This window comes from Xiphophorus hellerii, chromosome 11, assembly GCF_003331165.1.
Source record: "Xiphophorus hellerii strain 12219 chromosome 11, Xiphophorus_hellerii-4.1, whole genome shotgun sequence".
NCBI classification, from domain to species: domain Eukaryota; kingdom Metazoa; phylum Chordata; class Actinopteri; order Cyprinodontiformes; family Poeciliidae; genus Xiphophorus; species Xiphophorus hellerii.
In genome coordinates, this window is record NC_045682.1 from 27,944,811 (window position 1) to 27,970,661 (window position 25,851).

At 37.4% G+C, this 25,851-nt stretch overlaps 1 protein-coding gene, 1 long non-coding RNA gene and 2 pseudogenes across 2 annotated transcripts; 1 reads left to right on the top strand and 3 right to left on the bottom strand.

The window, feature by feature from the left end:
• LOC116727893 (gamma-aminobutyric acid receptor subunit alpha-1-like) overlaps positions 1-475 on the bottom strand; it is a 19,875-nt pseudogene extending 19,400 nt beyond the window's left edge.
• A 524-nt stretch (positions 476-999) lies between these two features.
• Positions 1,000-2,127, top strand: LOC116727901 (uncharacterized). Its single transcript, XR_004340888.1, has 2 exons — positions 1,000-1,088; positions 1,971-2,127. It is a non-coding gene; the product is annotated as an uncharacterized LOC116727901 (long non-coding RNA).
• On the bottom strand, positions 1,633-12,270 carry LOC116727887 (solute carrier family 22 member 5-like). The gene is given in 11 exon segments (XM_032575561.1): positions 1,633-2,534; positions 3,519-3,654; positions 5,083-5,223; positions 5,226-5,264; positions 5,357-5,571; positions 7,373-7,470; positions 8,596-8,722; positions 9,889-10,060; positions 10,135-10,289; positions 10,769-10,872; positions 11,447-12,270. Coding segments are annotated over 11 exon segments (1,707 nt in total). The 5' UTR covers positions 11,879-12,270; the 3' UTR covers positions 1,633-2,446.
• A 2,403-nt stretch (positions 12,271-14,673) lies between these two features.
• Positions 14,674-25,643, bottom strand: LOC116727898 (solute carrier family 22 member 4-like; annotated as a pseudogene).
• Between the last annotated feature and the right edge of the window lie 208 nt (positions 25,644-25,851).

The window sequence follows — 25,851 nt, forward strand, 5'->3', positions numbered from 1 at the left end:
CATAAATTCAGGATTTGCAAATTGACCAATTTTACACAAAAACAAACAGTTTGCAGTGTATAGAATATAACTATTCTACCTAAATAATCTACTTTGGTAATCTACCATTTGCTTTTACAGCAATTGATAAATTAAGCATTTCTGTCTGTTTCTAATAAAATCTCATTTTCAACAAATAAATTAGATATTAACCTTAAAGATTTTTTGTGAAAGCAGTGGATTATATCAGCCTACCTCATGGTGTAAAGCAGTGTGCCTTCCTCTGTAATTCGTAGAAGCTTGTTCGGCATGGTCATGTTGTGGGCCACTGACTTCTTGCCATTGTGGAAGAAAGTATCCGGGGTCCAGATCTTGCTGGCCATCAGGTTGTTGAGGCGCAACACGGCCATGGGCCCTTTGAACTTTAACCTTTCATCTTTCCAGCTCTGTCTGAAAAAAACATCAATGGTGTACTCCTGCAAGTGAATGGTGAGTAAGAGAGAGACAAAACACAAAGTGAACAAAAGTGCACACTTGCTGTTCGGGAGAACTCTTCTATCAGACTTCACCTACAGCTGACAGCTGAAAATGTTGAGTCATGTAACCTTACTATGGCAAAACACAGGGAGGATTTAGCAGAGAGAGGTATATACAGTAGTTTTATGGCTGGTGTGTTTTCAAAACTGAATGCCTCAGCTGTTACAAGTCATTGTTCTACTCCTGGTGCTGTAATATGTGTGGTTATCTTTCCATTCCTTCAATTTTTTGTTTGCAAAGCCATTGTCAGGATAGTTAATTGCAAATGCATGCATGGGATATATATATGTATATATACTATATTTTTTTTAATCCAGTTATTTACAATAACATTGTTTGGTAAATGCAAAAATTACTCTTTGCATTTTGTCTTAGGGTAATATTTTCCCTGAGTAATATAAATTGCAGTCATCGCAAAAACGAGACACTGGACACAAAATTAGAAGGAAACTTCATTTCCAAGCCAGTTAATGACTACAGCTGGCTGTTACTGCCTTTGTTGCTCTTTTGCTTCCAGAGACTTTTAAGCAACCGCTGCCTGAAACCCTTCAACAAATGCATGAAAGACAAAGGTATGTAGTCAGGGTTTTACCTAATTTAAACTGTTTCTAAATTATTTAGTAAGTATTTAAGCGATGTAACTCTATCAGTTTTGCATGTTACGCTGAAAGTTTTTTTTAATTGAAATATTGATTTTTAAACCAAAATAATACAAAACACAAAGGCGACATTTTCATTTCTTTAGATTCAAAAGTTGACATTACCTTATTATTTGTAGATCTGCCTTTAAACTGCATGACTTTTGTTTACTTCCAACAATAGTTTGCTGGAATGTTGTGTATTTATCTTTTGGACTTATAAAAAGCTGTGACTTCATCTCAGCTTTAATAAACTGATTAAAAGCAAACCAGACTAACTGCCTTAAACGTAGTTACTTAATGTCAAAAGTAAGAAAAATATGCAAATATCTGGTTTCAACTGTATTTTGGTCAGTTCTTCCACACAACAATACAATGCAGCATACTGTAACATGCAGACTTAAATTTTCACCATAACAGGGTTTATAATCCTCAAACCAGACTGACAGGCAAGCAGAGGCATAAAGACACACACTGAAAAAAATAACAAAATTGCTTTTTTATTTAGACATTTGTAACTTAACAAATTTGCATCACACAGTCGATAATATGTAATGATGACAATCAACCAGTGGATGGCGCTGGAGCACAAGGTGTGATGTAAACAACTATTAGCATGCTGCTCCACCTCTAAGTGTTGGCTGCAACCTTCACAGAAACATGGGCGTGGGTGTGTGTGGCTGTGTGTGGGTGTGTGTGTGGGTGTGTGTGGCTGTGTGGGTGTGTGTGTGGGTGTGTGTGTGTGTGTGTGGGTGTGGGTGTGTCATTTGATGAATTCATCTTGCTTTTGCTCACTTGTCTTTTTTTTCACCACAGGACAAAATGTCCCTGCATCCAAAAAACTGAAGCCTCAGAACCAGTTGTGTTACCAGACAGTCCTCTGTGACTGAGTGTTGCTGGTTCAGCCTTAAATTCAGTTTTTTTTAACACTTCCAGTAGTAATTTTTTTCTGAATTACATTTGACGTCCCACCTTCCTCAATAGTTTTATTGCTGTTTATGATAAACGTTTCTGTGTCTTAAAATTTGTGAAGTTAAGGAAACATCATCCATAGTTCTCCCTGAGTTTATCACTACAACATAGACAGTTGGGTTCTCTATATATAACGAAAGAGAGGAAAAAGGATTTAGAAAGGACTGTTCTTTTGTCTTTTTTAACAAAAGTGTTTAGTGCAACCTCAGAATTAGAGACTCTTTAAGTAAACCCATTGTTTATGTATAGAACAGCAGATTTCCATATCCTGAATCTTTGATCCTTTGCATCTTTTCTGTGCAGTTTTTACTCCACAGAATTTACAGCTGTCTGGCTAGAGACTTTTCTTCAGCAGCGTTTTCCTCTTCTTTAGTGCTGGTGAGGACGTAAGGTCTTTTCTGGCAACATCTGGAAGATAAAATAAATGCACATTTGTTCAGTCAGATTACTGACACTGATATTTAAATAATATATAATAATAATAAGTTACAAAAGACCTGCTGGGAAGTTAAATCAGCATTTTGTGAAACTTGTCTATGAAGCTTGAATTGCAATAAAATGGTGGACTATGTAACTTTTTGAGTTTGGCTTTGCTTCACAAACCTCTCGAGCCTGAAGTCATTCCTGGTGCTTCTGCATGTTTCTCTATCACACCTCTTCCTTCCACTTAACTTTCTGGACAAGCTGCTTTTTCATAGCAAAGATTTTTTGTGGCTGATCTGCCAAAGAGGTGTAAAAGTGCCACCTCTAACATTGTCAGTTTTTAAGTTCCTTTTCTACATTATGAAACTTTCTGCAGTCTATCCAGACTGACTCAAGTTGTTAGTAGTTTGAATAAATGATTTACTTTCTTCATGCATAGTTTTAGGATGTTTTATACAGAGCAACACAGAGAACTGATCTTTTCCCATTTCTTTCTGTAATAAATATTTTGGTGTTTTTATTTTTGGCCTGCAGAAAAAACACATCAATTAAAAAAGACAAGAAACTGCAACACATGTCAAAAATGTGACTGGATTCTTCCAAACTCATTTGAGCTTTTTGTTGTTTTGCATTACTACACCACACTGAGAGCAGAATGTTTTACAGGTGCTAAACATTTCCCTGAGGCATGGATGGGTGTATTTGTTTAAGAATGTTTCAAGTTATATGCAGGAGGTACTGAGTGCTTGATAAGCAAGTAGAAGCAGTTTTCTTTCTAGTTTCTGCTACACTTCCCAACACCTAAAGGTTTTGTGCATGTGAATTTAAAGCTCATACATTTATACACAAAAAGACATTATTTGATCAAATAAATGAATTATTATAGTCAAGAAAAATCAGCTTTTTAAAATTGATTTAGCATCTAAATCAATGTAGAGTCATAGATGTGCAGGAGTTTGTTTTTTTTACCCAGGAAAGCTTTGCATTTGGCTGATGGTGTCGGGCAGAGGCATCCCAAAGCTCTCAGGGAGAAGCAGACTCAGCAGACCAGTCAAAGCTGTGAGGCTTCCCACTACGATGTACGGCAGGGACACAGAGTAGGTTCCTGTTTTGTAACATCAGAGAGAATATTTGAATATTTAAAAACTAATGTAAAACAGCATATCTCTACAAATATAATGTGTGTCAGTTCAGGTATGTGTTTATTTCTGGCAGGGCCTTTTTTAAAATTAAATGTGTCATTTTTTCTGACTGGTTGCAAAGAAACTCAGACAAAACAGACCAAAAATGTGTCAGATTTTATTTACAAACCCAGCCAACCTGGAGGTTTGAATGAAACAGTTACATATCTGATTAAAAGTAACTGTGTTATGAAGGCATGAAGCTGAACTCCAGCTTTAATGTTTAAGCTGAAGCAGCTCAGACACCTTCTGCTGGTGCAAGCCTCATCATTTGTCTGATTAGTTACAGCTGTGAGCCTGATAAGTTTGTAAAAATTCAGAGGAAAACTGCAGAAGAAGAAAGTCACTGAACAAACACAGCCTTCTGAATGAAACCATGTTATTAAAACAGCAGATTTAGTTTTCCACCCAATAAACCGCTGCATGAATCTGTTGGAGGACTGAGATGAGAGACGTCTTCCTTTCAGTGAACCAGCAGGTGAGTTAGACATGTGAACGTGTCTTTGAACAAAAGAACCAGTGGAGCTTTGAGTATTCTGCTCTTCTTTTCCTGTTTGTCACTTTCCCTACAATCTTATTTAAATTCATGCTAAATATTTGAGCCACATATCTTTGCTTCTGATTGTATTGATACAACATGTTTATTCTAACCATAAACCTCAATGCATTCTTTGGGATAACACAAATATTTCTGATCTAAAGCATGGACAAAACAAACAACTGTGATGTTGTTCAACTTTTAGGACCAAACTACTTGATTTGGTGTATTTAAGCTGAAAAACATCTAAAATGTTGACCCTTGATTTATTCCATCCTGTTGTAATTCTGGCTGCATGTTTAGGGTCTTTTGCTGAATATTTTTATCCTTGATTCCCAGTCGGAATAAATCTGCAGACATCAAGAACAAACAGATTTATTAGTGTGAGGAGGCTTGAGAACTGGAGTCTAATTGCAACCGCTCCAGTCACTGCTGGAGGGTACAGTCTGGTTGAACCAGTAAAACCAGTGAGCTGCTGTTCTAAAATCTAATTCTGCTTCTGGCTTGTTCCTTGTTCTTTATGATGTTGTTTGTTCATTAATATTATCTTTAAAAAAACTCTGACACATTCACAGGACAGCTGGAAATATACTGAGGTATAAATAGGTGAACTCTGTTTCCAATTAAGAAAATTATTAGATTTTATTCAGGATTTAAGATCAAAGTAGGCTGAAGTACGCTTAAAAAACGTGATAAAATATTTTTAAGCCCCATAGTTTTGACCTTCCATAATAAGGCAAAGTTCAAGGCATCTTAACTCAAAGATTAGTTATTTTGTTTTGCTCAAAGGCTCAGGAAATATGATTGTACTTGCGTAAGTAAATGAAGTATGGAGCAATAATGCTGCCAATTCTGGAGGCCGTGGAGCAGGCGCCGACAGCCGTGTTCCTCAGCACAGTGGGGTAGAGCTCTGCTGTGTAGGCGTACACAACTGCAAAGGCAGTGGACACCGCAACTTCCCCAACATCTCAAACGTTATGGACAGAGCAACCAGGTCTGCAGGAGATTAAATATGAAACTGATCAGGGTTAGATATGTAATCCTGACGCAGAAGGCTTAATGTAGATGTGCAAGCTGTGATGTCGTACGTCGTGGTATGAACTGTATGATGAATATAAAGAATCCTCCTGCAAAAAGTGCTAAGAAATGGCTGAGTCGTCTGGAACACCAGCGGAACATAACCCACGACAAAGCGTAGGCTGGGATCTCGATCACAGCAGACAGGAAACAGTTGATGAACGGATTTCCATGGAGGTTCGCCGTGTTCAGGGAAAGAGCGTAGTAGGCGATGGTGAGGGTGTTCCTGTTGGAAGCACAAATGATTTAGGTTTTTAACTACAAAATAAAGTAACAATGAAAAATGTCTGTACATTGGGATTTGAAGTATTGTGAGATGTGGCAGGAACTAAGAATTTAGTGAAGAAGGACACAAAGGATGAAAATGTTTAGGAAAGTAAAGTATTAAAAAAGGTTGGCAAAAATCAAAGATGATGGTTGAGGATGAGGATTTGTGTTTTAGCAAGAATTATCAAGAACACTGCAGAAGTGTGAGATTTTAGTTATAGTTTTTAAAAGAGAGGTTGGGTTCTGAATGGATCTCAAAGTTGTGGCCCTTTGGGGCCCGGGGTCTTTAAAAAGTGTTAGTATTGCAGGGATTTGTTGTTATTTCTTTGCATGTATAGATTAGTTATTAAATCAATTGGAACCAGCTGATGGTAATTGGTAATAACTATGTGAATTATGCTGTAAATATGGAGATTTCAGCAAATTTCTTGCTTTTTGCACCTGATTTTCTTATTTCCTTTTAACTTGCAATGCATAGCTTAGTTTAAATACTTTTATTGTCTTTGTAGGAGACAATACTTAGGGTAACAAAGTAACTGAGTGTTGAGAACTAGAGTTTATGAATAAATGAAGAATTAACTTACCAAAGCAAAGTTCTACATGTATTTTCCTTATGATTCTCACATTTTAAGAGTAAAAGGGAAACTGTGCACATGAGACTAAATGTAGACCAACAGGTTTGATGGTTATTTATGCTCGAGGTTGGAAAGAGGAAATGGTTGTGAAACAATATGGTGATGGGAGTCTAGCTGTTTCCTCCAGTTATTGTGCAGGATATCATACCTTTTGACAAATCTGCTTTTTAAGTAACACTTTAACAACCTTCTACATTAGTCAAGCAATCGAATGCATTCCGATAACTAAATGTGGATAAGAACACATTTATCTTCATAAGAGTGAAAGGTACTGGTCATTAGGTTGCATCGCACAAATGACTTTGTTTACTGCGACCAAAAGATGATTCAACCAAATTTGTCTGACCTGTAACTGAAGGAAAACTATAGCAGCTTTCCTACAGCTGACCTCCAGTGAGCCGGTGGACGGGTGCAGAACGTCCAGAAGTACACCGCTGTGTTCATTTATTTAATACAGCCAGAAAAAAAAGCTAAGGGACTTTCTAATGTCTATTGAAAGTTGTGTAACTTCTAAAAGTTTGAGTATACTGTACTTATTTAAACAGAAGCAGAGAAATGTCTAAAAGTTGCAGGACTGAATTACCTGATAACAGGATGGTGAGGTAATATTGTGAAAGAAGAACACACCACTGAGTCTACTGTCAGTTTATTAAAAGTATGACACAATGAGTCATTCCAGTATCAGATTGTGTGATAATGTTTTATTAGTCAAAACCAGATTTTTATCTTCGCCACAGGCATCAAGACAATTAAATGTGTTTACATTCAACTGACTGAGGTGTGTTGAGTTTGACACTTTAAGAGACAAACTGGTTCTATGCATGCAAGACTGAATTTCATTTTAATTTTTGTCTGTTTAAAGCAGGTGTCCTGCAACTTTTAGATGTTTCTCTGTTTCAGCACTTGGCTCCATTATTAGCTCATCAGCAGTTCTGCAGAGGCTGACGGCATGTTAGTGAAGCCATTTAAAACATTTAATTCAAGTGTGTAGAACAACGGACACAAATAAAAGTCGCAGGACTTCTGCCTTCAAGGAATGCAGTTTGAGATGGCAGCTGTTAAGTGTACTAGCGCTGCGTGCGTAGTTGCTAAGCAACATGTCAGCTGAGAAAATGTCAGACTAACCAGACCAGCCACAGTGTGACAGAGAGCCATCGGATGTTTGGAGAGCGAAGAAGGTCACAGATGTTGTGCACCCTCGTCTCTTCAGTCCTGCCTTCATTCTGTGAGAAAACAGGAACAACAAATGTTTAGAAAGTATCAATGACAACATTAATTAAAGTACTTATCGTGATTGATTAGCAGTCTGGGCAACTTTCATACCTCCACTTTCGGCACACCCTGCAGTAGTTGGAGTTTTTACAAGTCTGCCGAAAGTGGAAACGTTTTTCTCAGAGCTTGAACCAGAGAAGTGATTCTACAACATCTTGTTTTTGCATCTTTCTTAAGAACAAAAGTACTTAGAATATACATTAACTAATTTTTATCAAACAAACTCTTGGAACCCTGCTGAGGGCCTGCAGTATTTTATAAGAAGGAAAATGAAGGGCCAGTGTCTGCACAGAGGAAACTATTATTCATTATTTGTTATTAATTATTCCTTTTTCAAGTTTAGGCACAATGCTGAGACCCAACAGGAAATATTTTCTAAAGGCAAAATTTCTCAGTTACAAAAATGATTTCCTTCTTAACATACAGTGACTAACACACTATGGGTTTGCTTTAAAACGTGTAAATAACTGTTGTTGCTGTGGGTTCACCTGCAAACATTTTAAAAATATATAGAAATATTGCAATATTCCAAATTGCAACCTATATCTGACATTTCATTTTTTCCAATTTCCTCACTTTACAACCAAACATTCATATGTTTTAATTGGATTTATGTAGTAGACAAACACAAAGTATTATGTTGTGAATTAGAAGAAAAAGGAGGGCATGGTTAACTAATTTTAAATATATATTTTTCATAAATTATCTGAAAAGTTGAGCTTGAATTTGCTTTCCTTCTTCATTAAGACAGATTATAACCCATATCCAATCTGAGCTGATGAGTTAGAGAGATAAATAGTGATGGTTGGTGAGGTGGTAGTAGATTGTAACCCAGTCCAGCCTGGGTTACAATTTATTCACTTTGAGTGAATAAAGTAACATATGGCTGTAACTGGACAAAATGTTTGCAGCACTGTATATATGGGAATGCAAAGGAAGTGGCACAGAAGCCAAATATTACAGCTTACCTGCAAAATGTAGCAGGATTTGGCAAGGTCCAGAGGGATTCAACTCTAAAGCTATTTGGTTGTGAAGTTCACATAATGAAGATGATGGTGAGTGTTTAATGCTCTGACCTTTAGAGGTCTAAAGATGACGGGTGGAGATTCAATCCTGTTCATCTTGGCAGCGTTCCGGATGATGACCTCGGCTTCCTCGACTCTACCCTGGGAAAGCAACCAGCGAGGAGACTCTGGGATGAACCTGACTCGTTTTGCAACGTTGTGGACAGAAGGAGAGAGAAAATGAAGACTTCAGTAATGATGCAAAGCTGTTATGGTAGGTGATCTGATTGAGTTTTGCACAGCCATAAATGCACACTCTTATTAAAAGCATTTTTATCAAAACAAGGAAATTAGAAGTTTGTGAACCAGGAAGAAATATTACAAAGGGAATCAAACCTGATAAAGTTTTGATTCACATTTTCTGTACCTATACTAATGTAAATCCATGACATTATTTGTAAAAAAAAATTCTGTGCATATGAGTCATATAAGTTATCAGAAAAGTCATTTGAATTTATAATATGAAGCATCATCTACAAACACTAGCAGAAAACAACCGGTCATGTTTCTGTTCCAAGCAGCTATTTTAACCTTTGAATAATAGAAAATACATTTAATATTTTTCAAATTGCTACACCTTTGTATTTGCATTTGTTGAGGTGACTGAGATAATCTGTTAAGTTTTTATGAATGATGAAGTTCCACATCACAGCAAAAGTATTTGATGTTTATGCTGCACTTTTGCTCATCACTGATGGTTTAAACATGTTTAATTTTATCAATAAATGAAATGAAAATCACAGAAGAATAAGACTGTTCATGTGATAAGTCATTAAATATCGTGGCAGAGACGGATGTAAACAGTTACATGAAAGATATTCATAATTCAGCCTTGTAATGAATATGAACAGAGATGGACTAGAAAACGGGAAGCTTCCCATTTAGACTTCATTGTGTGGCATCACTACAACAAATTAATGAAAAATCTATTATTCCAACCTTTCCTCCAACCGGCTGCTATATTTTTTAAACATGACACATCTAGCTTTAGTTGCTGTCCTGTGCCTCCAAATCCTACAAAAAGGTTTTTGTATAGTTTCTACCATAAAAGTTTGGTAAAAAAGGTGCCAATCTGGTTTTTAATGGCCTGTCATTCAGAGGTTACAACAGAAAAAAGCTTTTGTTAAACAAGCAGCTGCACCACCAGTAGAGCTGGATTGGAGGGAAATCCCTGAAGGCAATCTAGAAATCACATTTTAGGAGAACCTCTCATTGGCTTTAACATCCAAGATGGAAAGAAATCTGAAAGAAATCTTCCATGAAAAGAAAATCGACTCAAAAACGGCATGCAAACATGATACGTACCAGAAGAGGGGCAAACAAACGCAGCCTGCCAACATGAAGCCCACCTGAAGCATCCTCCAGTCTCTCACAAAGAATGCGAACAAGGGTAGGAGTGTGTAGCCCACCGCGAAGAAAAGACACACTCCAGCAGTGGAGAAAAATGTTCGGACCTGCGGACCTAAAATTTCTGCTCCTGAACACAAAAATATATCACATTAAATTTAAATGTGTTTGGGGGATTGGTTGGGCACACAGGAATTGACATACCTAGAACAAATGCAACCAAGTAATTGGAAATTTGTTCCACTCCAATAAGAAAATACAAGACGACAAACATGATCCAGCTTGAAGAAAAAACCTGAATCAGTGTTGTGACTACTTGTAGTCCTATGGTACCAAACATCACCATTTTCCTCCCAAATCTGAAGTGAACACAAAGCAGAGAGAAGTTGGTGAAGAATTAGTTACATTCTGTTGCATTAATGTAGTGAAAGCCAAACCCTTTTCTACGTTTGTTCTGGACACTTAACTACTGAGAAATTATCGCTTACTGTAGGAATGGAGTCTGTTGAAGTTTTAAATGATTAGATCTGATTTTATCCGATGGCTAACATTTAGCCGTGACATTTGTAATGCGCCAGCTTGACAGGAGATCTGAAGCTTACTGGAAATGGGACAACACCACCGAGGCAAACAACATCTTTCTCACCATAAAATGTTTTAAACATTCCAGACTGAATGGCTTCAATTACTTTCTCCACTGCTGACTTGCATGAAGTTTACCTAAATATCTTCTAGATTACGCATTTTAAAAACTGCATTTTTTTTAAATGTATAAAACCGGAACAGTGATTGCCTCGGGCTAAGTTCAGTTCTTGTAAGAAAATATTTAGTCTGCAACCTGTCGGAGAGCTGTCCTGAAACGAAGGAGCCAGCAAGAATGCCACCAAAAAACAAAGAAGAAGTGAGAGGCTTCTTCCAGCTTTCATCACAAACCAGGTTCCACTGTCAAAAATAAACACAAATAAGTTACATTCAGGTTGGTCAATAATTTACAAAAAGGAAGAAACAGTAGCATCACCAAATCTGTTAATGGAGGTAACAGGAACCTTCAGCCAATTTTTATGACAACTTTAAGTTCCCTAAAGTACTTTTGGTTTATCCATTTATGGACCAAAAATGTTGGAATTTTTGGTTCTAGATTTGATATGAGGGATATTTACCTTTTTATTAATTTTTAGAACTTGACTTGTTGTCACAGCTGAGTGCAGATATGTTCATTAACAATTTCTATTTTGCATGTTTGGTCATTTTTATCCTTCACAGAATGGGACTTTTGGGTGTCCATGCTACAGACTCATTCTCAAACAAAGTAAATTATAATAATTTATTGATTTTAATTATAAATATACCAAAACTTTGAGTATATTTGAGTAAATTATAAAAATAACTCAAAACTTTCAGCATTGCATAATGGATTTGGTTGTGTTTTGCAGGGGATCTTTATAAACAAAATCTGAAAGTCTTCCTGGATGTGAACCTGGACAAAATCCACACAGCATCCATTAAATCCACACACCTCGGAGACAATAGTAGATGTATACACGCTGTGGTCAAACTCCCATCCGTCCAGGCAGCTTTCTTTCGGCACGTTGGACAGATTAACGTCCAATCCGGGCAGAAAGCCTCTCTCCGAGTAATTTAATAAATATTCCACTTTGTATCTGGAGCACTTGCTGGGCACCAAAGCGCCGTCCCGGATCGCATCCTCCTCCAGCGGGATGCTGCTGTTCCTCCAGGCGGCGCTGAGGTTCAGGTGCGCGGGCAGCGCGCAGCGGTGATCCGGCGTGCCGGCCAGAAACACCACAGACAGCGCAGTGAGTCCGTTAGGGATGAAGCTCAGGCAGAGGAGGAAAAACGTCCGCTGCTGGAAAGGTCCCCATTCTCCGAGGAAAGATGTCGCCGCCTCATAGTCAGTGATTTTGCTGGTGTCAGAAGTTGCAGCGGGCATTTCGAGTCCGGGGCATGGATGAATGTGCGCAGGTTGAGGATTTCTCTAGTTTATTTCCTGCTGTGAATCTGTCCAACCCACAACTCGCTGTGACAAGATTTGGAGTGTTTTTTGTTTTGTGCTGCTTTTTCCTTCGAAAACAACTAAGATTCTGATAGGAGTCATTTGTCCTTGAATTACTGTGGATCCATAAACTACAATTCCCAATGAAGACAAGAAAAGCATTTCATTTGTTGCTGCTCTTGAAATTAAGTTTTAGAGTTTTGCTTTTTAATCAACATCCAAATTTAACCTAACTAAAGTTTTTATAGAATTCATTTTCTACCATCTTCGGAGACAGAAAATCAAATTATCTCCTTTTAATCAGAGATCATGCACTGACTCAGCCCACATGACTTTTAATGAATTTGTGACTGTAAGAACTCCTCCTTTGTTCAACATGACCTTTTTAAACTCTTCCTACTGAATTGAAGAGTTTTGTTTTTTTTCCACTATAGAAGATGCCATTAAATTAGATTTTATGGTTTATGGTCGTGGCTGGGTTAATCTGGTTATCCAGTAATGCAGGCTGTTTCAGATCAGGTATTTCTGGGCAGTGGCTGTTTATTCCTCAACATATCTCTACAGCAAATCTAAAACAAACGATTCAAAAATGAGCTTTTCTTCTCTAATCATAGTATCTTTAAAACAGTGTGAGACTTCCATGGCAATGCTCCGGCATGTTTTTTTAAATTAGGATAATCTAGAAAAATGAAGCATCCACAGAACTACTGCTGCCTTTAGACCGTGACGTCTTGATCACCTGGTTTGTAAGATTTACTTAGGATTTGGTTACAAAATAAATATTTTTGTGTAAACAGACCGAAAAGAAGTCCCAATGTGTCTTCGTGCTGCTACTTTTCTCTTTTCTTAATGTTTTGCTTTAGAGTATATAAGTGGAGGTGGTTCATCTGAGAACCATCAGGTTTGGAAATACAATTATTTAACTCGGCTCCTATTTTAATCGCTTTCTTTTCTCTATTCAAGTTACATTTCTGTCCATTTAATTTCTGTTCTATTTCAAGCAAATTTTAATTTGCAACTGATAAAAGAAACACACCCAACATCAGTGAATTCACAAACAGACAAGTTGTACAGTGGGGCTTCAGTGCAATCTTCACAATATCTTTAAGTGAAATAAAAACACAGATAAACATGTACTTTTATTTCAGAAAGAAATGTCAGCGTGACATTCTGCTAGAAATCCACTACTGGAGCTTCATTAGTGGTGTGAGTAATGTTACTCTTATTACATTTAGTTTCAGCAACCAGCCACTGGCTTAAAGGTCAACTGTTCTAATGTCATGATAATTATCTGAAGGAGAAAAGAAACATTCATCACAACTACCAGGTCAACTGAAACCTAACAGACCTCAGCCATCATCATGCAAGTTAAAGTTTAATTGCACCTCCAATCACACAATGGGCCAACTGTATGGTTTGGGATAGAAATGTTATTTAGTAAAGGGTTTAATGCCTTTGCACAAAGAGGAGTGTCTTTTAGTTGGATCTAAACAAGAAGACCAAGGAGCCGTGGGTTACATGTTGTGACCCTGAAGAGAAGATACAGTAGGCTTTCAGTCTGAGAGAAATACTGTCAGGCTGCCAAAATAGGTCTGAAGTAAAAGTCTGCTTTATTATTTTTATGTTTAAAAATGTCTGTAATTTTACCCCCAAAAAGTTTATCGTAGTTAGACACATATTCAAACTTTATTTGTCTCTCTCTCTGCTCCTTGTAGATTTTTCTGATGCTTGAGTTGAAGGCCAGCATGTAGCAGCATGTGGGAAGAGTTGCTGCATGCCACAAGAGCAACAAGTTGGCAGACTATGGCACATTTCTGTCCTTGAGCTTCTTGAGCTCTTAGCACCCTCTGGTGGAATCTAGAGGAAATGTTTCTAATCTGGTGAACGACGAGATTAAAAAACTGGAGACTGATTCTGTAAAAGTGTTATAAACTAGTTTGTAATGCTAATGTTTCTCTTATTTACGTAACTCACAATGACTTAGCTTCTAATTCCAACTCTATATTTGCATCTATCCTTCTGAATAAAATAAAGTGTCCAGCAACACAACGGAAATATTCTTATTTTAACTACAATTTAAAGGGGTGTAACTAGGAAATGTGTAGCAAGTCTGTTGGAATCTGAAGCTCATGGTTGAAAGTCAGTTATGAAGGAAAAATGTCTGCAAATGTAGTTTGGAGGCTCCAAGTAGGGATTAGTGATGGCATTAAGATAATTATCTTTTCTATCAATATTAATATGTTTGGGTCTTTTACATTTCAACATGCATTTTTGCATCTACTCAATACTTGAAATTTTATCGAAATATTTCAAAAATAATGTCCATGTTTTAATAATTCAGAAATTCAAACTATTTGCGTTAAACAAGAATATAAATTTAAACATAGAAACTAACGCTGAAGAAAAATGAGCTGCCTTTCAATGTCACTGCATGGATCCTCTGATATATTGCTTAAGCTTACTTTACTTTAAACCGATTAAAATAATTGGTTCAGTGTTGAACTGCTTTGGAAAATCTTCCTGTTAAAGGGAAGTTTTGCTATTTGGAAAGTCTGTCCTGTTTTGATATGAGTTTGACACTCCTGCTCTAGGGAGCAGAAATCTGGTTTTCATCATTTCATCCACATATATTTGCTTGCCTACATCGCCCTCTGGCGGTAACGTAGATTAAAGCCTTTCGGTCTTAAAATAATCCTCTGCCTTTAAAACCTGGTGAACAGCAGACTCAAAGGTTTTAAAATGAGTAATGCAAATTTTATTGGAGTAATTTTAGTGCTCAACATAAATTAAGCAGCTTGGATATTGGATCACCTTCAGTCTCCCTGGTCAATTCAATGTTTCTTCTTTGGACAGTTTCTGATGCCCCACAACAACGCGCTGACCCAGTCACCTAGTCATCACTGTTTGACTCATCAAATTCTCACATTTTCACATTTTTCACAAGGATTTAAGACCAAGATGATGACCTGTTAACTTAAAAAAATGACAAACAGCTAACCACTTTGACCTGTCAGTGGTCAAAATGCTTTCCCACCCATACAAACAGCTCAATATGTAACTTTAAAACACAGTCATAATCAAACTAACATCAAAAATAAGAAAAGTCATGACAAGTCTGTAAAATATGCAGTAAAAATGGAATTTTATCACAGTTTGAAAAACACATGATTTATTAGAGAACTGCTAAAAAGTACAGGTTCATGAGACTCTGTTATCAAATCATAAATTATATAGACAATCTGACAATTTCACAGTGTTGGATGTAAAACCAAAATTTAAGGTAAAGACTAACCTGTATTTGAGTAACTTTACTTTATAAACTGTTTATTCTGCTACATCATTTTCAGTTTATCAGCACTATCAACTGTGGCTGAAGTTGTATTAATGGAGAGAAATGGTAACAGTGATGCACAGTAGAGAACGGTACAGGTATTGGTACGGTACGTTAATGGTGTTCATGGAAATGTTGGACAAAAAATCATTTAAAATGCTTTTTTCTGTTTGGTTTCCCACATCAGATGGATTTTTTCATTCTGCACTCCTGGACTTCATGGCTGCTGATTGATTTGAGGGCTGCTCCTTCTGACCAGAGACTTTTCTTCTGCAGCTTTTTCCTCATCTTTAGTGTTTGGTGTCTTTTGACAACATCTGGAGAAACATAAAAACGTAAGTGGTCATCTCGCCCATGACTCTCTCTAACCAGCTTCAGCACATCTGCATCCGTCATACACACGTTGCCAATTTATCTACATGAAGCATTTGAAGGAGCGACTCCATTACCTGAGCTTTTTTTGAAGGCATAATTCTATTAGCTTTTGTACATTTCCGAAATCAAAGAAAATAAAAAAAAATACTGCACCAAGTAATCTGGTGTTTACCAAGGTAAAGCAGTTTTTTAATGATCCTAACTGACCTAAAGCTGAAAAGGCTCAAGTTCCTTAAAAGAGAAAAACAAACATTTATTTTCAGAGTGTGTAAATGTCTGGTTTTAACTGTAGATGTCACATTTTAAATAGCTGCAGTTCTCTTCCCATCCTTCATGTTGCCAGCTAATGCTATGCTCAATTTATATGTATATTGACAAAAATAATGAAAGAAAAACATACTTTACAGCACGAAAACACTTTCAAAATCACAAATACGCTTTTTGCTGAGGATTGTCAGCTTGATTATTCATTATGCTAAAGTTAGTTTCTGTTCCTGGTCGGTCTAGTTTTACAGTTAGAGCTCCAACATGATGAGTGTCAGGTTGATGACTGAACATTGTGTTTCACCTTAGAATACAGACAAAATACTTTGAATAATTAAACCCCATTTATCCTACGCCAGCTCAACAAGCCATCAAATGTATTTTCCTTTTTCTGAAAAATATAAGTAAATCTTTGTAATACTATTCCAAGATCAGGCTTGTAAAATATTTAAATGAATGAAATGTCATTTGGCCAGAGGCCTGGAGGGTCAGTCTTACCCAGGGAACTGCTGCATGTGACTGATTGTGTCCGGCAGCGGCATTCCAAAGCTCTCAGGCAGCAGGAGGCTCAGCAACCCCGCCACAGCGGTCAGGCTTCCCATTAGGATGTAAGGCAGGGAGACCGAATAGGTTCCTGTGTCGCAACATCAAACGGAGGAGAAAGGATGGTGAAAAACAACCTTGTCTACAATCAATGGACTGCTCAGCTGCTGTAAACCACAAGACAAACAAAGTCAGACAATTACAGAGAGTTTTTGTCTCCAAGTGACTGGTTGATGGTGTATTTCTGCCTTGGGCTCTACTTGGTTGTAAAATGTAGTTTCCTCCTCGATTACAAAGATCTTAAAGCACAGCAGGTGGCGTTACACAGATAAGTCCTCAATTCTAGGGCCCCGTATTTATTCCCATCCATTATCTACACCTGCTTATCCCTGTAGGGTCAGTAAAGCTGGTGGCCATATCCAGGGATAGATACACACACTCACCCCTATGGGCATCTTACACACCAAAATTACCCTAACATGTTTGTGGGCTGTGGAGCTAAAGCGTTAGCACCCTATAAAAACCACAGTATAAACATGAAGAAAATGCAAATTCCCCACAGAAACCAAACCACAATCTGAGTTTATGTCCTTCTTTCTGCAGGTCGGTAATAATGAGCTCTGGAGATTTAGTTTTACCTCTCTGACTTTCTGCTGACTGAATGGTGATGAGTGTCAGGTCCTTGGGTTGTTTTTGGATTTTGGGCTTATAGTTTTGATTATTATCTGTTTGCTTTATTTTCCTTGTGTCTGTTTTACTTTAGTTCAGTCTTTCAGTCTTCATTTTTCTAGTTAGATTTAATTTATTTATTCCTTCTGCTCAGTTATTCTTTGTTTCAGTTAGATTTGTTTTTTCTAGTTCCCGTTTGTTTACTCTCCCTCGCCCCTTGTGCCTTCCTCTCCCCCCCCAGCCTGCTTTCTGCACTGCAAAAATACAAAATGTTACCAAGTAATTTGGTCTAGTTTCTAGTGTAAATATCTTAGTGCACTTGAAATAAAACAAAACTTACTTACAAGTAACTTTTTAAGCAAGTTATAAGAGCTTGTTTTAAGTCAATATTTCCTTAATATGATTGAAAGATCTCTAGTTCCATTGGCAGATTATTTCACCAAATTCATTTTTTCTATGTTACAAGTGAAATAATCTACCAATGGAACTAGAACTTTTTTGTTAATATTAAGGAATTATTCACTTAAAACACGTGCCTAAATCTAGCTTAAGTTATTTGTAAGTTAGTTTTGTCTTTTTTCAATGTACTAAGATATTTGAAGTAAAAAATCAGAACAAAATATTTGGTAAGATTATTTTTTTTAAGTGTGCTCTCTCCCCTCACACCTGCAACCGTTAGCCAATCAGCTCAGGTCTATTGTTCCAGCATTCTCCCTCCCAGTACTTGGCCACCTCTCTTTCACCCACTCCTGTTCCCTGGATCCCTGCAGTCTCCTCCCAGTTTTTTGTACGTTTTTTGTATTTTCAATTAAAACTCTTTTTCTTTATCTCCTGGTTGTTGACTTGCATTAGATAAACTTGGGTTATCATCCAACCTTTGTTATCACTGTTCCACTTGTTCTACAAAACGTTTTAACTATTTCTCTGACTGCAGATGTAGGAAAGTTCAAGCTCCCAGGTTTTCACTTGCTTTCATTTCATGACTGAAGAACATAAACACACATTTGGTTTATGTGAATGCCAAGTTTTTATTTTCCTATTTTGAAGAGTGCCTTTATGCCACATAGTCATGCCCAAGGAACACAAAGTTGAATGTTGCTACTTAAAACTACAGCTAAAAACATATTTATTCAAAGGCCTTTTAACATGTTGACACTTGAAAATACTCCTAAAACTGGACGGGTGTTTTAAAATAAGAAACCAACACTAAGACAACTAGAGAGATCAGGAGAAAAATCATAAAAACTTAAAGTGCAATCACTTGAACTGACCACTATATTAATACATTTATCAGTTCTTAACTCATTAACCTAATGAAGCAAAAGAAGATGACAGACTTACGTAAATAGATGAAAAATGGAGCAATAATGCTGCCTATCCTGGAGGCCATGGAGCAGGCGCCGACAGCCGTGTTCCTCAGCACAGTGGGGTACAGCTCTGCTGTGTAGGCGTACACAACGGCAAAGGCAGTGGACACCGCAAACTTCCCCAACATCTCAAACGTTATGGACAGAGCAGCTAAGTCTACAGCGAATAAAACATGAATTTAATTAGTTTATACAACAAAATATGATAAAACTGTGTAAACAGTAATTTCATACGTGCTGGTACGAGCTGTATGATGAGTAGAAACAACCCTCCTGAGGAGAGTGATGAGAAAACACTCATTCGTCTGGAGCACCAGCGAAACATAACCCAGGACAGAACGTAGGCTGGCATCTCCATCAGGGCGGACAGGAAGCAGTTGAAGTAGGCGTTTCCGTTGAGGTTCGCCGTGTTCAGGGAAAGGGCAAAGTAGGCGATGGTGATGGTGTTCCTGAAGCATAAATCCAAAAATATTAAATCTTTACGTGTTAGAATATTTTAGTCAGAATATTTACTTTATATTTGTTGAATGCATAATTGCATTTTAAACTAACTGTAAAGTTTCCACCTCAAGCTGCTTTTTTTATTTTCTACATTAGAAATATTTATTCATTCCAACAAATGATGTGGTTGTAAGACAACCACATCTTATGATTTAAGTTCTACTTAAATCATTTCATATTTTTACAAATCCTAAACATAAAAAAGTCTTTGTTATGCTCTATTTTAGGTAAAAAGTCCTGTATTTGTAAAAACTATTCCAAGAAAACTTGTAGTTTGAAACGTTGTTCCTTGTAATAGTTAAAAAAATCAAACTGCACTTGTTGTTCCACTCAGGACACACAGTGCATCCATGCTGTGTTTTTGCATAAATCCTGGTTTCCATCATAGCGGTCGCTGCACAGAACTTGACGTGTCTTTGATGTTCACAAAAAAGCTCTGAAATTTACTTTACATGACACATGAACAAAAGGTGACACATGGAAGGACTGTGTGTGTATTGCATGTGCAGAACTGTATCTAATCAAAGTGTGTGCTTGTGTGTATCTAACTGGGGTGTGTGGGGGTGTGTGGGGGTGTGCGGGGGTGTGTGTGTGTGTGTGCGCGTGTGTGTGTGTTTGTGTGTGTGTGTGTGGAATGTGGAGGCCCACTGGGACTGCATGGACTCACCAGATCACCCACAGCGTGATCGAGATCCAGCGGATGTTTGGAGAACGGAGCAGGTCACAGATGTTGCAGGGCCTCCTCTCCTCAGTCTTCACTCTGTTCTGCGGAGCAGCGGAGCATGAAGAACAACAACAGACGTCTAATTAACAAGCTGAGACATCAGCCAAGAGGTACCGTAATGACACTGAGGCTTTTGAGTTTGCTCCCACTTGCTGAGGGAACTTATAGTTTCTACCAACTTTGTACATCCAGAGATGGAAACCTTTTTTTTCTTCAGTCAGTTGTGAAAAGCATGCTTTCATCCTTGCCACTGATTCTCCAATTCATTTTAATCTGGGCTTTGACTGGGCCCTTTTACTACTAAATAATGCAGTGATCAGCATCTTTACATTGTTGGTCTACCTATAAATGTCAGCCCTCTAAACTTCTTTGTTGGGTTGGAAAATTGTCTCCTATTCAGCTTCATCTGTCCAAGCATAAAATCTGACCCATTTTTAAAAAGCAACCCCACAGGATGATGTTGCCATTACCATGTTTCCAGTGGGGATGTTTTTTGTTTGTTTCCAGGTTATCGTTACTTTGCTTTCCAGATTTTCTTTATTTGACCAGATTGTTTTCTTCAGCCATGTTCCTTAAGGTTTCTTACTCTTCACATTTATCCACTGGATTTTGTGGTTATAATGTTTTTAAGGCAAGTTGAAAATGTTATGGTGCATGTACTGTATATTTGCAAGAGAGGAATCCAAATGTAGAGGGAAAAACTGCAAGGAGTTGTATCCCTTTATTATTTCCTATCTTGGAACAATTAAACTGCAAAATAAGTTGTATGTAACAAAATAATAATATTCCTTTAACAATAAGAAGCTAATTCCTGAATATATTTTGCTTCCAAGAACACACAAAAACTGAAAATTGAAAAATATATCTATATTTACATCCACTCACAACTAATCTAAGTAGTTTCATTTATGATACTCCAGAGGCTGTTTCTTTACAGTTTAATTATAGCAATTATTTGATTAAAACATTTTGAAAAATTGACAAATTTGTCTTTACAAAAATATTTAGGCTGTAGGAAACTGCAGTAAATGTTAAAATTTCTCTAATGAAGGATGTTCTCACCTGTATAGAGCTAAAGATGACTGTTGGAGGCTCAATGTTGTTCATTTCAGCTGCATTTCTCAGTATGGCCTCGGCTTCTTCTGTTCTTCCTTGAGAGAGCAACCATCGAGGAGACTCTGGAATGAACCTGCAACAAAGTCAACAAGAAAAAAGCTAAATTATTTTAGAGAATAGTGATGAATCTAAATCAATCTGAGCACATAATGAAATGCAAGAGAATGTATTTCAGAGCCTGATGCAGCAGACTGGTTCTGATCACCGGTTCTGATCACCGGTTCTGATCACATAAACACACTCACTGCTCTACAGAAACAGGTTCATAGACTTCAGTTATGGAGAGATTTTTGTTCTGTTTGTTTTACATTACAAGTCACATTGATCTTTCTTTTTTCAAAGTTTTTCCAACAGATGACTCTAGTAATATTTGCAGTATCATCTGACCAAAGTCAGTTTGGCAAACGTGGCTCAAATGTTTCCATAAACACTGAAATAATGTTTTCATGACCCTTATACCCTCATACAGACTAACCTCTTTTAGAAATGCGACTGTAAACCTACTAACATTGGATGCTTTGCTTTCTTAATCCAACAAGTAAAAACACTTGAAAGAACAAAGCCAACATTGTAAAACATCCTGGAAATGTTTACTTTTACAGTGCTTTGCAAATGTATTCTGACGCCTAGAATCTCTTTTTGCATTTAGATGATGCAACCCCAAACCAAAACCATCTTCAAATAAAAGTCTAAAGTGTTGAGTGCATTTTCATACAACCTCTTTTCATCTGACACCCCTAAATAAAATCCAGTGCAGAAGTGAAATAACTAGCTGATGTAGCGCCTCTGTGTGTCATTTAATTTCAGTATAAGTGATATTGAATTTATTACTTATTCCACAAATGGCAAACCAGCTGAAAACCGTTGATGTGTTCAGTACTTATCTTACCTACTGTCACGTTTGAACAGCACATGGTGTACTGTTCAAACACCATGTGCTGAAATGGATCACTAATGATCTGAAATGGAGAATGATGCAACCGCAAACACGTCCAGACCAATTGCTTATCTGAACTGAGATCTGTACCTCAGGAAGATTAATCTTCTGACAGAAAATGTCGTGCCTTCCAAAAATGTCTTTGAAGTGTGCAAAGAAAGCTAAAATAAGTTAAATTGGCAGTCAGCAACAAACCATGCAGATGACACGGCAAACACATGAAAAACGTTGCTTTGGTCAGATAATACCAAAATGAATTCTTCTGGCAAACATTCAAAAAAAAAAAAACAGCAATCCACACGACTAAAAGAGCATCACTATCAGGAAACATGGTGGAAGCCGTGTCATGCTGCGGGGAGGCTGGTCAGTTGATTGAAAGATGGATTGCAAAAGACTTGAAACTGGAGAACATATTCACATAGCATTAACTGAGCAACAAAACATTTTTACGATTTAAAGTAACCCAAAGTCCTGACCTAAATACATTTGAAAATATGTGGCAAAAGTTGAAAACTGATATTCACAAATGCTCGACTGATGGAGTGACTTTTTTACAAAGAATAATGCAGAAGGACGTCAGTTAGTAGACATTCAAACCTAGTAGAGGCAAAACAAAGAGACTCATAGCTGCAGAAACTGGTTCTACAAGGTTTTCACTTAGTGGGGCTAAGTACATGTACACACCACATTTTCAGATTTTATTTTTAAAGAAAATCCCAAAAGAATAAACTGACACTTGATGGAAAAAAATGGAAAAATATAAATACAATTGTGAGGCACTGTAAATGAATAAAAGGTTCAAATCTAATCTATTTTTTTAGTTTAAGTATTCACAATTAGTTCTTTTACTAACTACATAATTTATTTCAAAAGGAAAATCTGTTGAACATAAGACATTGTAAAAAAACTAAAGATAATTGATTGTTGCTCCAGATAGGACTGATCCAGTAGCTTACCATTATCAGCGCGTGAATGGAAATGACAGATTTTATGTAAAGCATCTTTAATTGTCCTAATAAAGCGTCATTTCAGAAAAAAATAAAGGCATTGTAAGTAAATTATCAAACTCAAACTTTGGAAGAAATTGGACACAGACATGGCAACATACACCCACCTACCACCAGAGAGGCATACACAGGCCGCTGGGCAGCATCAGGGCCAGCAGCAGCATCCTCCAGTCAGTGATGAAGAATGCAAACAGCGGCAGAAGCATGTAGCCCACACCAAAGAACAGACTGACCGCAGCCGTGGAGAAAACTGTCCGGGTACGAGGGCCCAGAACCTCCATTCCTTAAAGCAAAGTCATAACAGACTAATTTAAGTCACGTTCGTAAACTGGGTTTAAGTAATAATGAATAATGTGAAAATATTTGAGCTGATTTACCTAAAACAATGCAACAATATAATTTGAACTTGGCCCATTCCCACGATAAAATACAAAGCACAGAAAACCATCCAGCTTGGAGAGAACACTTGAATGAATCTGGAGACCGCCTGCAGGGCTATGGTGGCAAACATCACGATTTTCCTCCCAAACCTGAAATTAACATTTAGGATAAATGAATTGGAAAGTAAGCGGATTGTATAAAGTGAGGACATGACAAAAAGTCACAGTCAATCGAGTTCATAATAGCTTGACTATTCCTACTATTTGGAACAGTGTTAAGAGGAATTGGCTCATTTTTAAAATGTGAGAAGACATTAAATGCATAAATAAATTGACTCTCAAAACACATTTTCAACTGTAGACATTAAAACTAAGTGAAAATAAAGTAGAATTTGTACTAACTGCACAAACAGATTTTCTTCTAAGGTGTATTTTTGTGAAGCTAAATAAACTTTCCATAAATATCCTCACAATAAGAAGATTGACTTTTAAACTGTGATGGGTTGAACGTTTTAGGTATCCTGTTATAAGCCTCTTGCAGTAGTTTGCTTGGATTTTGCTCCATTCATTAAAACAAAACTGGTGTAACTCAGGTTTGTACACAACGCCTTGCTCACATATCAAACTCATTTGCAAAATGTCTCTAGGATCTTCCCACTTCGCTTAAATCTTTCAACATTTGTCAGGGACGGATATATGCTTTCTGAAACGAGTTAGTTACTTTAAATTGTTACTCGTTTTACTGTGAAAAATACTCTAACAGTTTCAGGCAGCAACTTCACAATCCTGCTGTTTGGAGATTTATCTTCAACACCCATCATGCTCATATCTGGGACACGGAACCCATTGTTTTCTGAATAACGAATATTTCTAATCTGTTGTATTTCCTGAACTGAATGATTTCTGCTGTTTATATCAAAAGATCTGGACTTGTGGAGGTTCACTCTTCTCTTGGTGATATCTTATTTGATTTATCTGATATGTTCATGATCAGGGAAGCACCTCTACAGGTATGCTTAACCGTCTTTTCCACATCGTTCTGAAACCTGAACACTTCACTCAGATGATCTTAGTCATGTTGGGCTAAGATTTGACCCGGGTGTTTTATTGTTGAAAGTTTGTGACTGATTGACAGAACAGCATCGTCTTGAGTCTTGGGTAACTTGTGAACAATGATTATCTTAGTCAAAGGTTAAACCTAATGATCAGGGTTTTCCTGAGTACTGAGGACTTTTCCTTAAAATCTAGTCTGATGGGGTCCAATTTTGACAATTTCTACAATTTTCTAAAACATAAGAGGGGAAAAAATAAGCTGCAGGTAATTTAATAAAGTCAAAAAATCGTATTGTGTGTAGTGAGTTAATGCATTTATAGACCAAATATGGGCATTAAGATTTCGTGCATTTAACAAACAGGACTGACCAGAGCCAGTCAAAGAAATATTGTCTGTTTTGCGTTATTGTTTTTTTAGTTATTATTTATGTGAGTGCATCACCCTAAGATTCCTTCTGTATTCATGGAGAATTTGTAGGATGCAAAATGATTCATGCTGCCATCTTTCTCTAAAACTACAAACAGATCCACCACCTGTCAGAGAGTTGTCCAGAAATTAAAGAGCCAGTGAAAACACCACAGAAGAAGATGGAAGACGTCAGTGGGCTCTTCCAACTTTCATCACACACTAGGTTCCACTGCATAGGACAGGAAAATAAAAAAAAATGTGGAAACAAGCAGCATAGATTAGATCAGGAAATCGTGCACAGATAAAATACACATTAAGAAAAAAAAAAGCAGGTTTCATAAAAATTATAGTTTTAAAATGCATCACACACAAATATTTGTCAAATGTAGCTAAAAAGTTTTAACTTTTGGGAATATTATTTGCAAAACTATCATCATTTTTTAACCATACTAATAAAATTGGATTTCCATATGTAACCTCATTATAAGGTTAAGTAATTTGGTAATTTTCTATTACACTGTTATCTTCACTGGCATCAGTAGCATCATCCGATGAGTCGGAAGCTGAACCCACCTCAGAGACAATAGTAGATGTGTACACGCTGTGGTCAAACTCCCATCCGTCCAGGCAGCTTTCTTTGGGCACGTTAGACAGATTAACGTCTAATGGTAGCAAACCTCTCTCCGAGTATTTCAAACAAATTCTCCATTTTGTATCTGGAGCACTTGCTGGGCACCAAAGCGCCGTCCCGGATCGCATCCTCCTCCAGCGGGATGCTGCTGTTCCTCCACGCCGCGCTGAGGTTCAGGTGCGCGGGCAGCGCGCAGCGGTGATCGGCGTGTCGGCCAGAAACACGATGGAGAAAAGGCGGTGAGTCCATTAGGGACGACGCTTCAGGCTGAGGAGGAAAAAGACCCGCCGCTGGAAAGCTCCCCATTCTCCCAGGAAGGAGGTCGCCGCCTCGTAATCAGTGACTTTGTTGGCGGCGGAAGAATCCGGTAGCATGTTAGAGACGGGAAACAGCGGAATGAAATGAACTGAAGCTGCTGGTTTCAATTCTGGACCCTCATCCCGCCCTCTTAGGTTTTCAGGAGGGTTTTTTTTTTTATCATTCTGAAGAAACCTGTTTGTAGGCTGTAAATCTGTAGGCTGTAAATCCTGCAATAATTAACTGACCTCACAAATATAGATCTCACAGACTTAAGGAGAGAAAATGTGTATTTTTTGTTCAAGC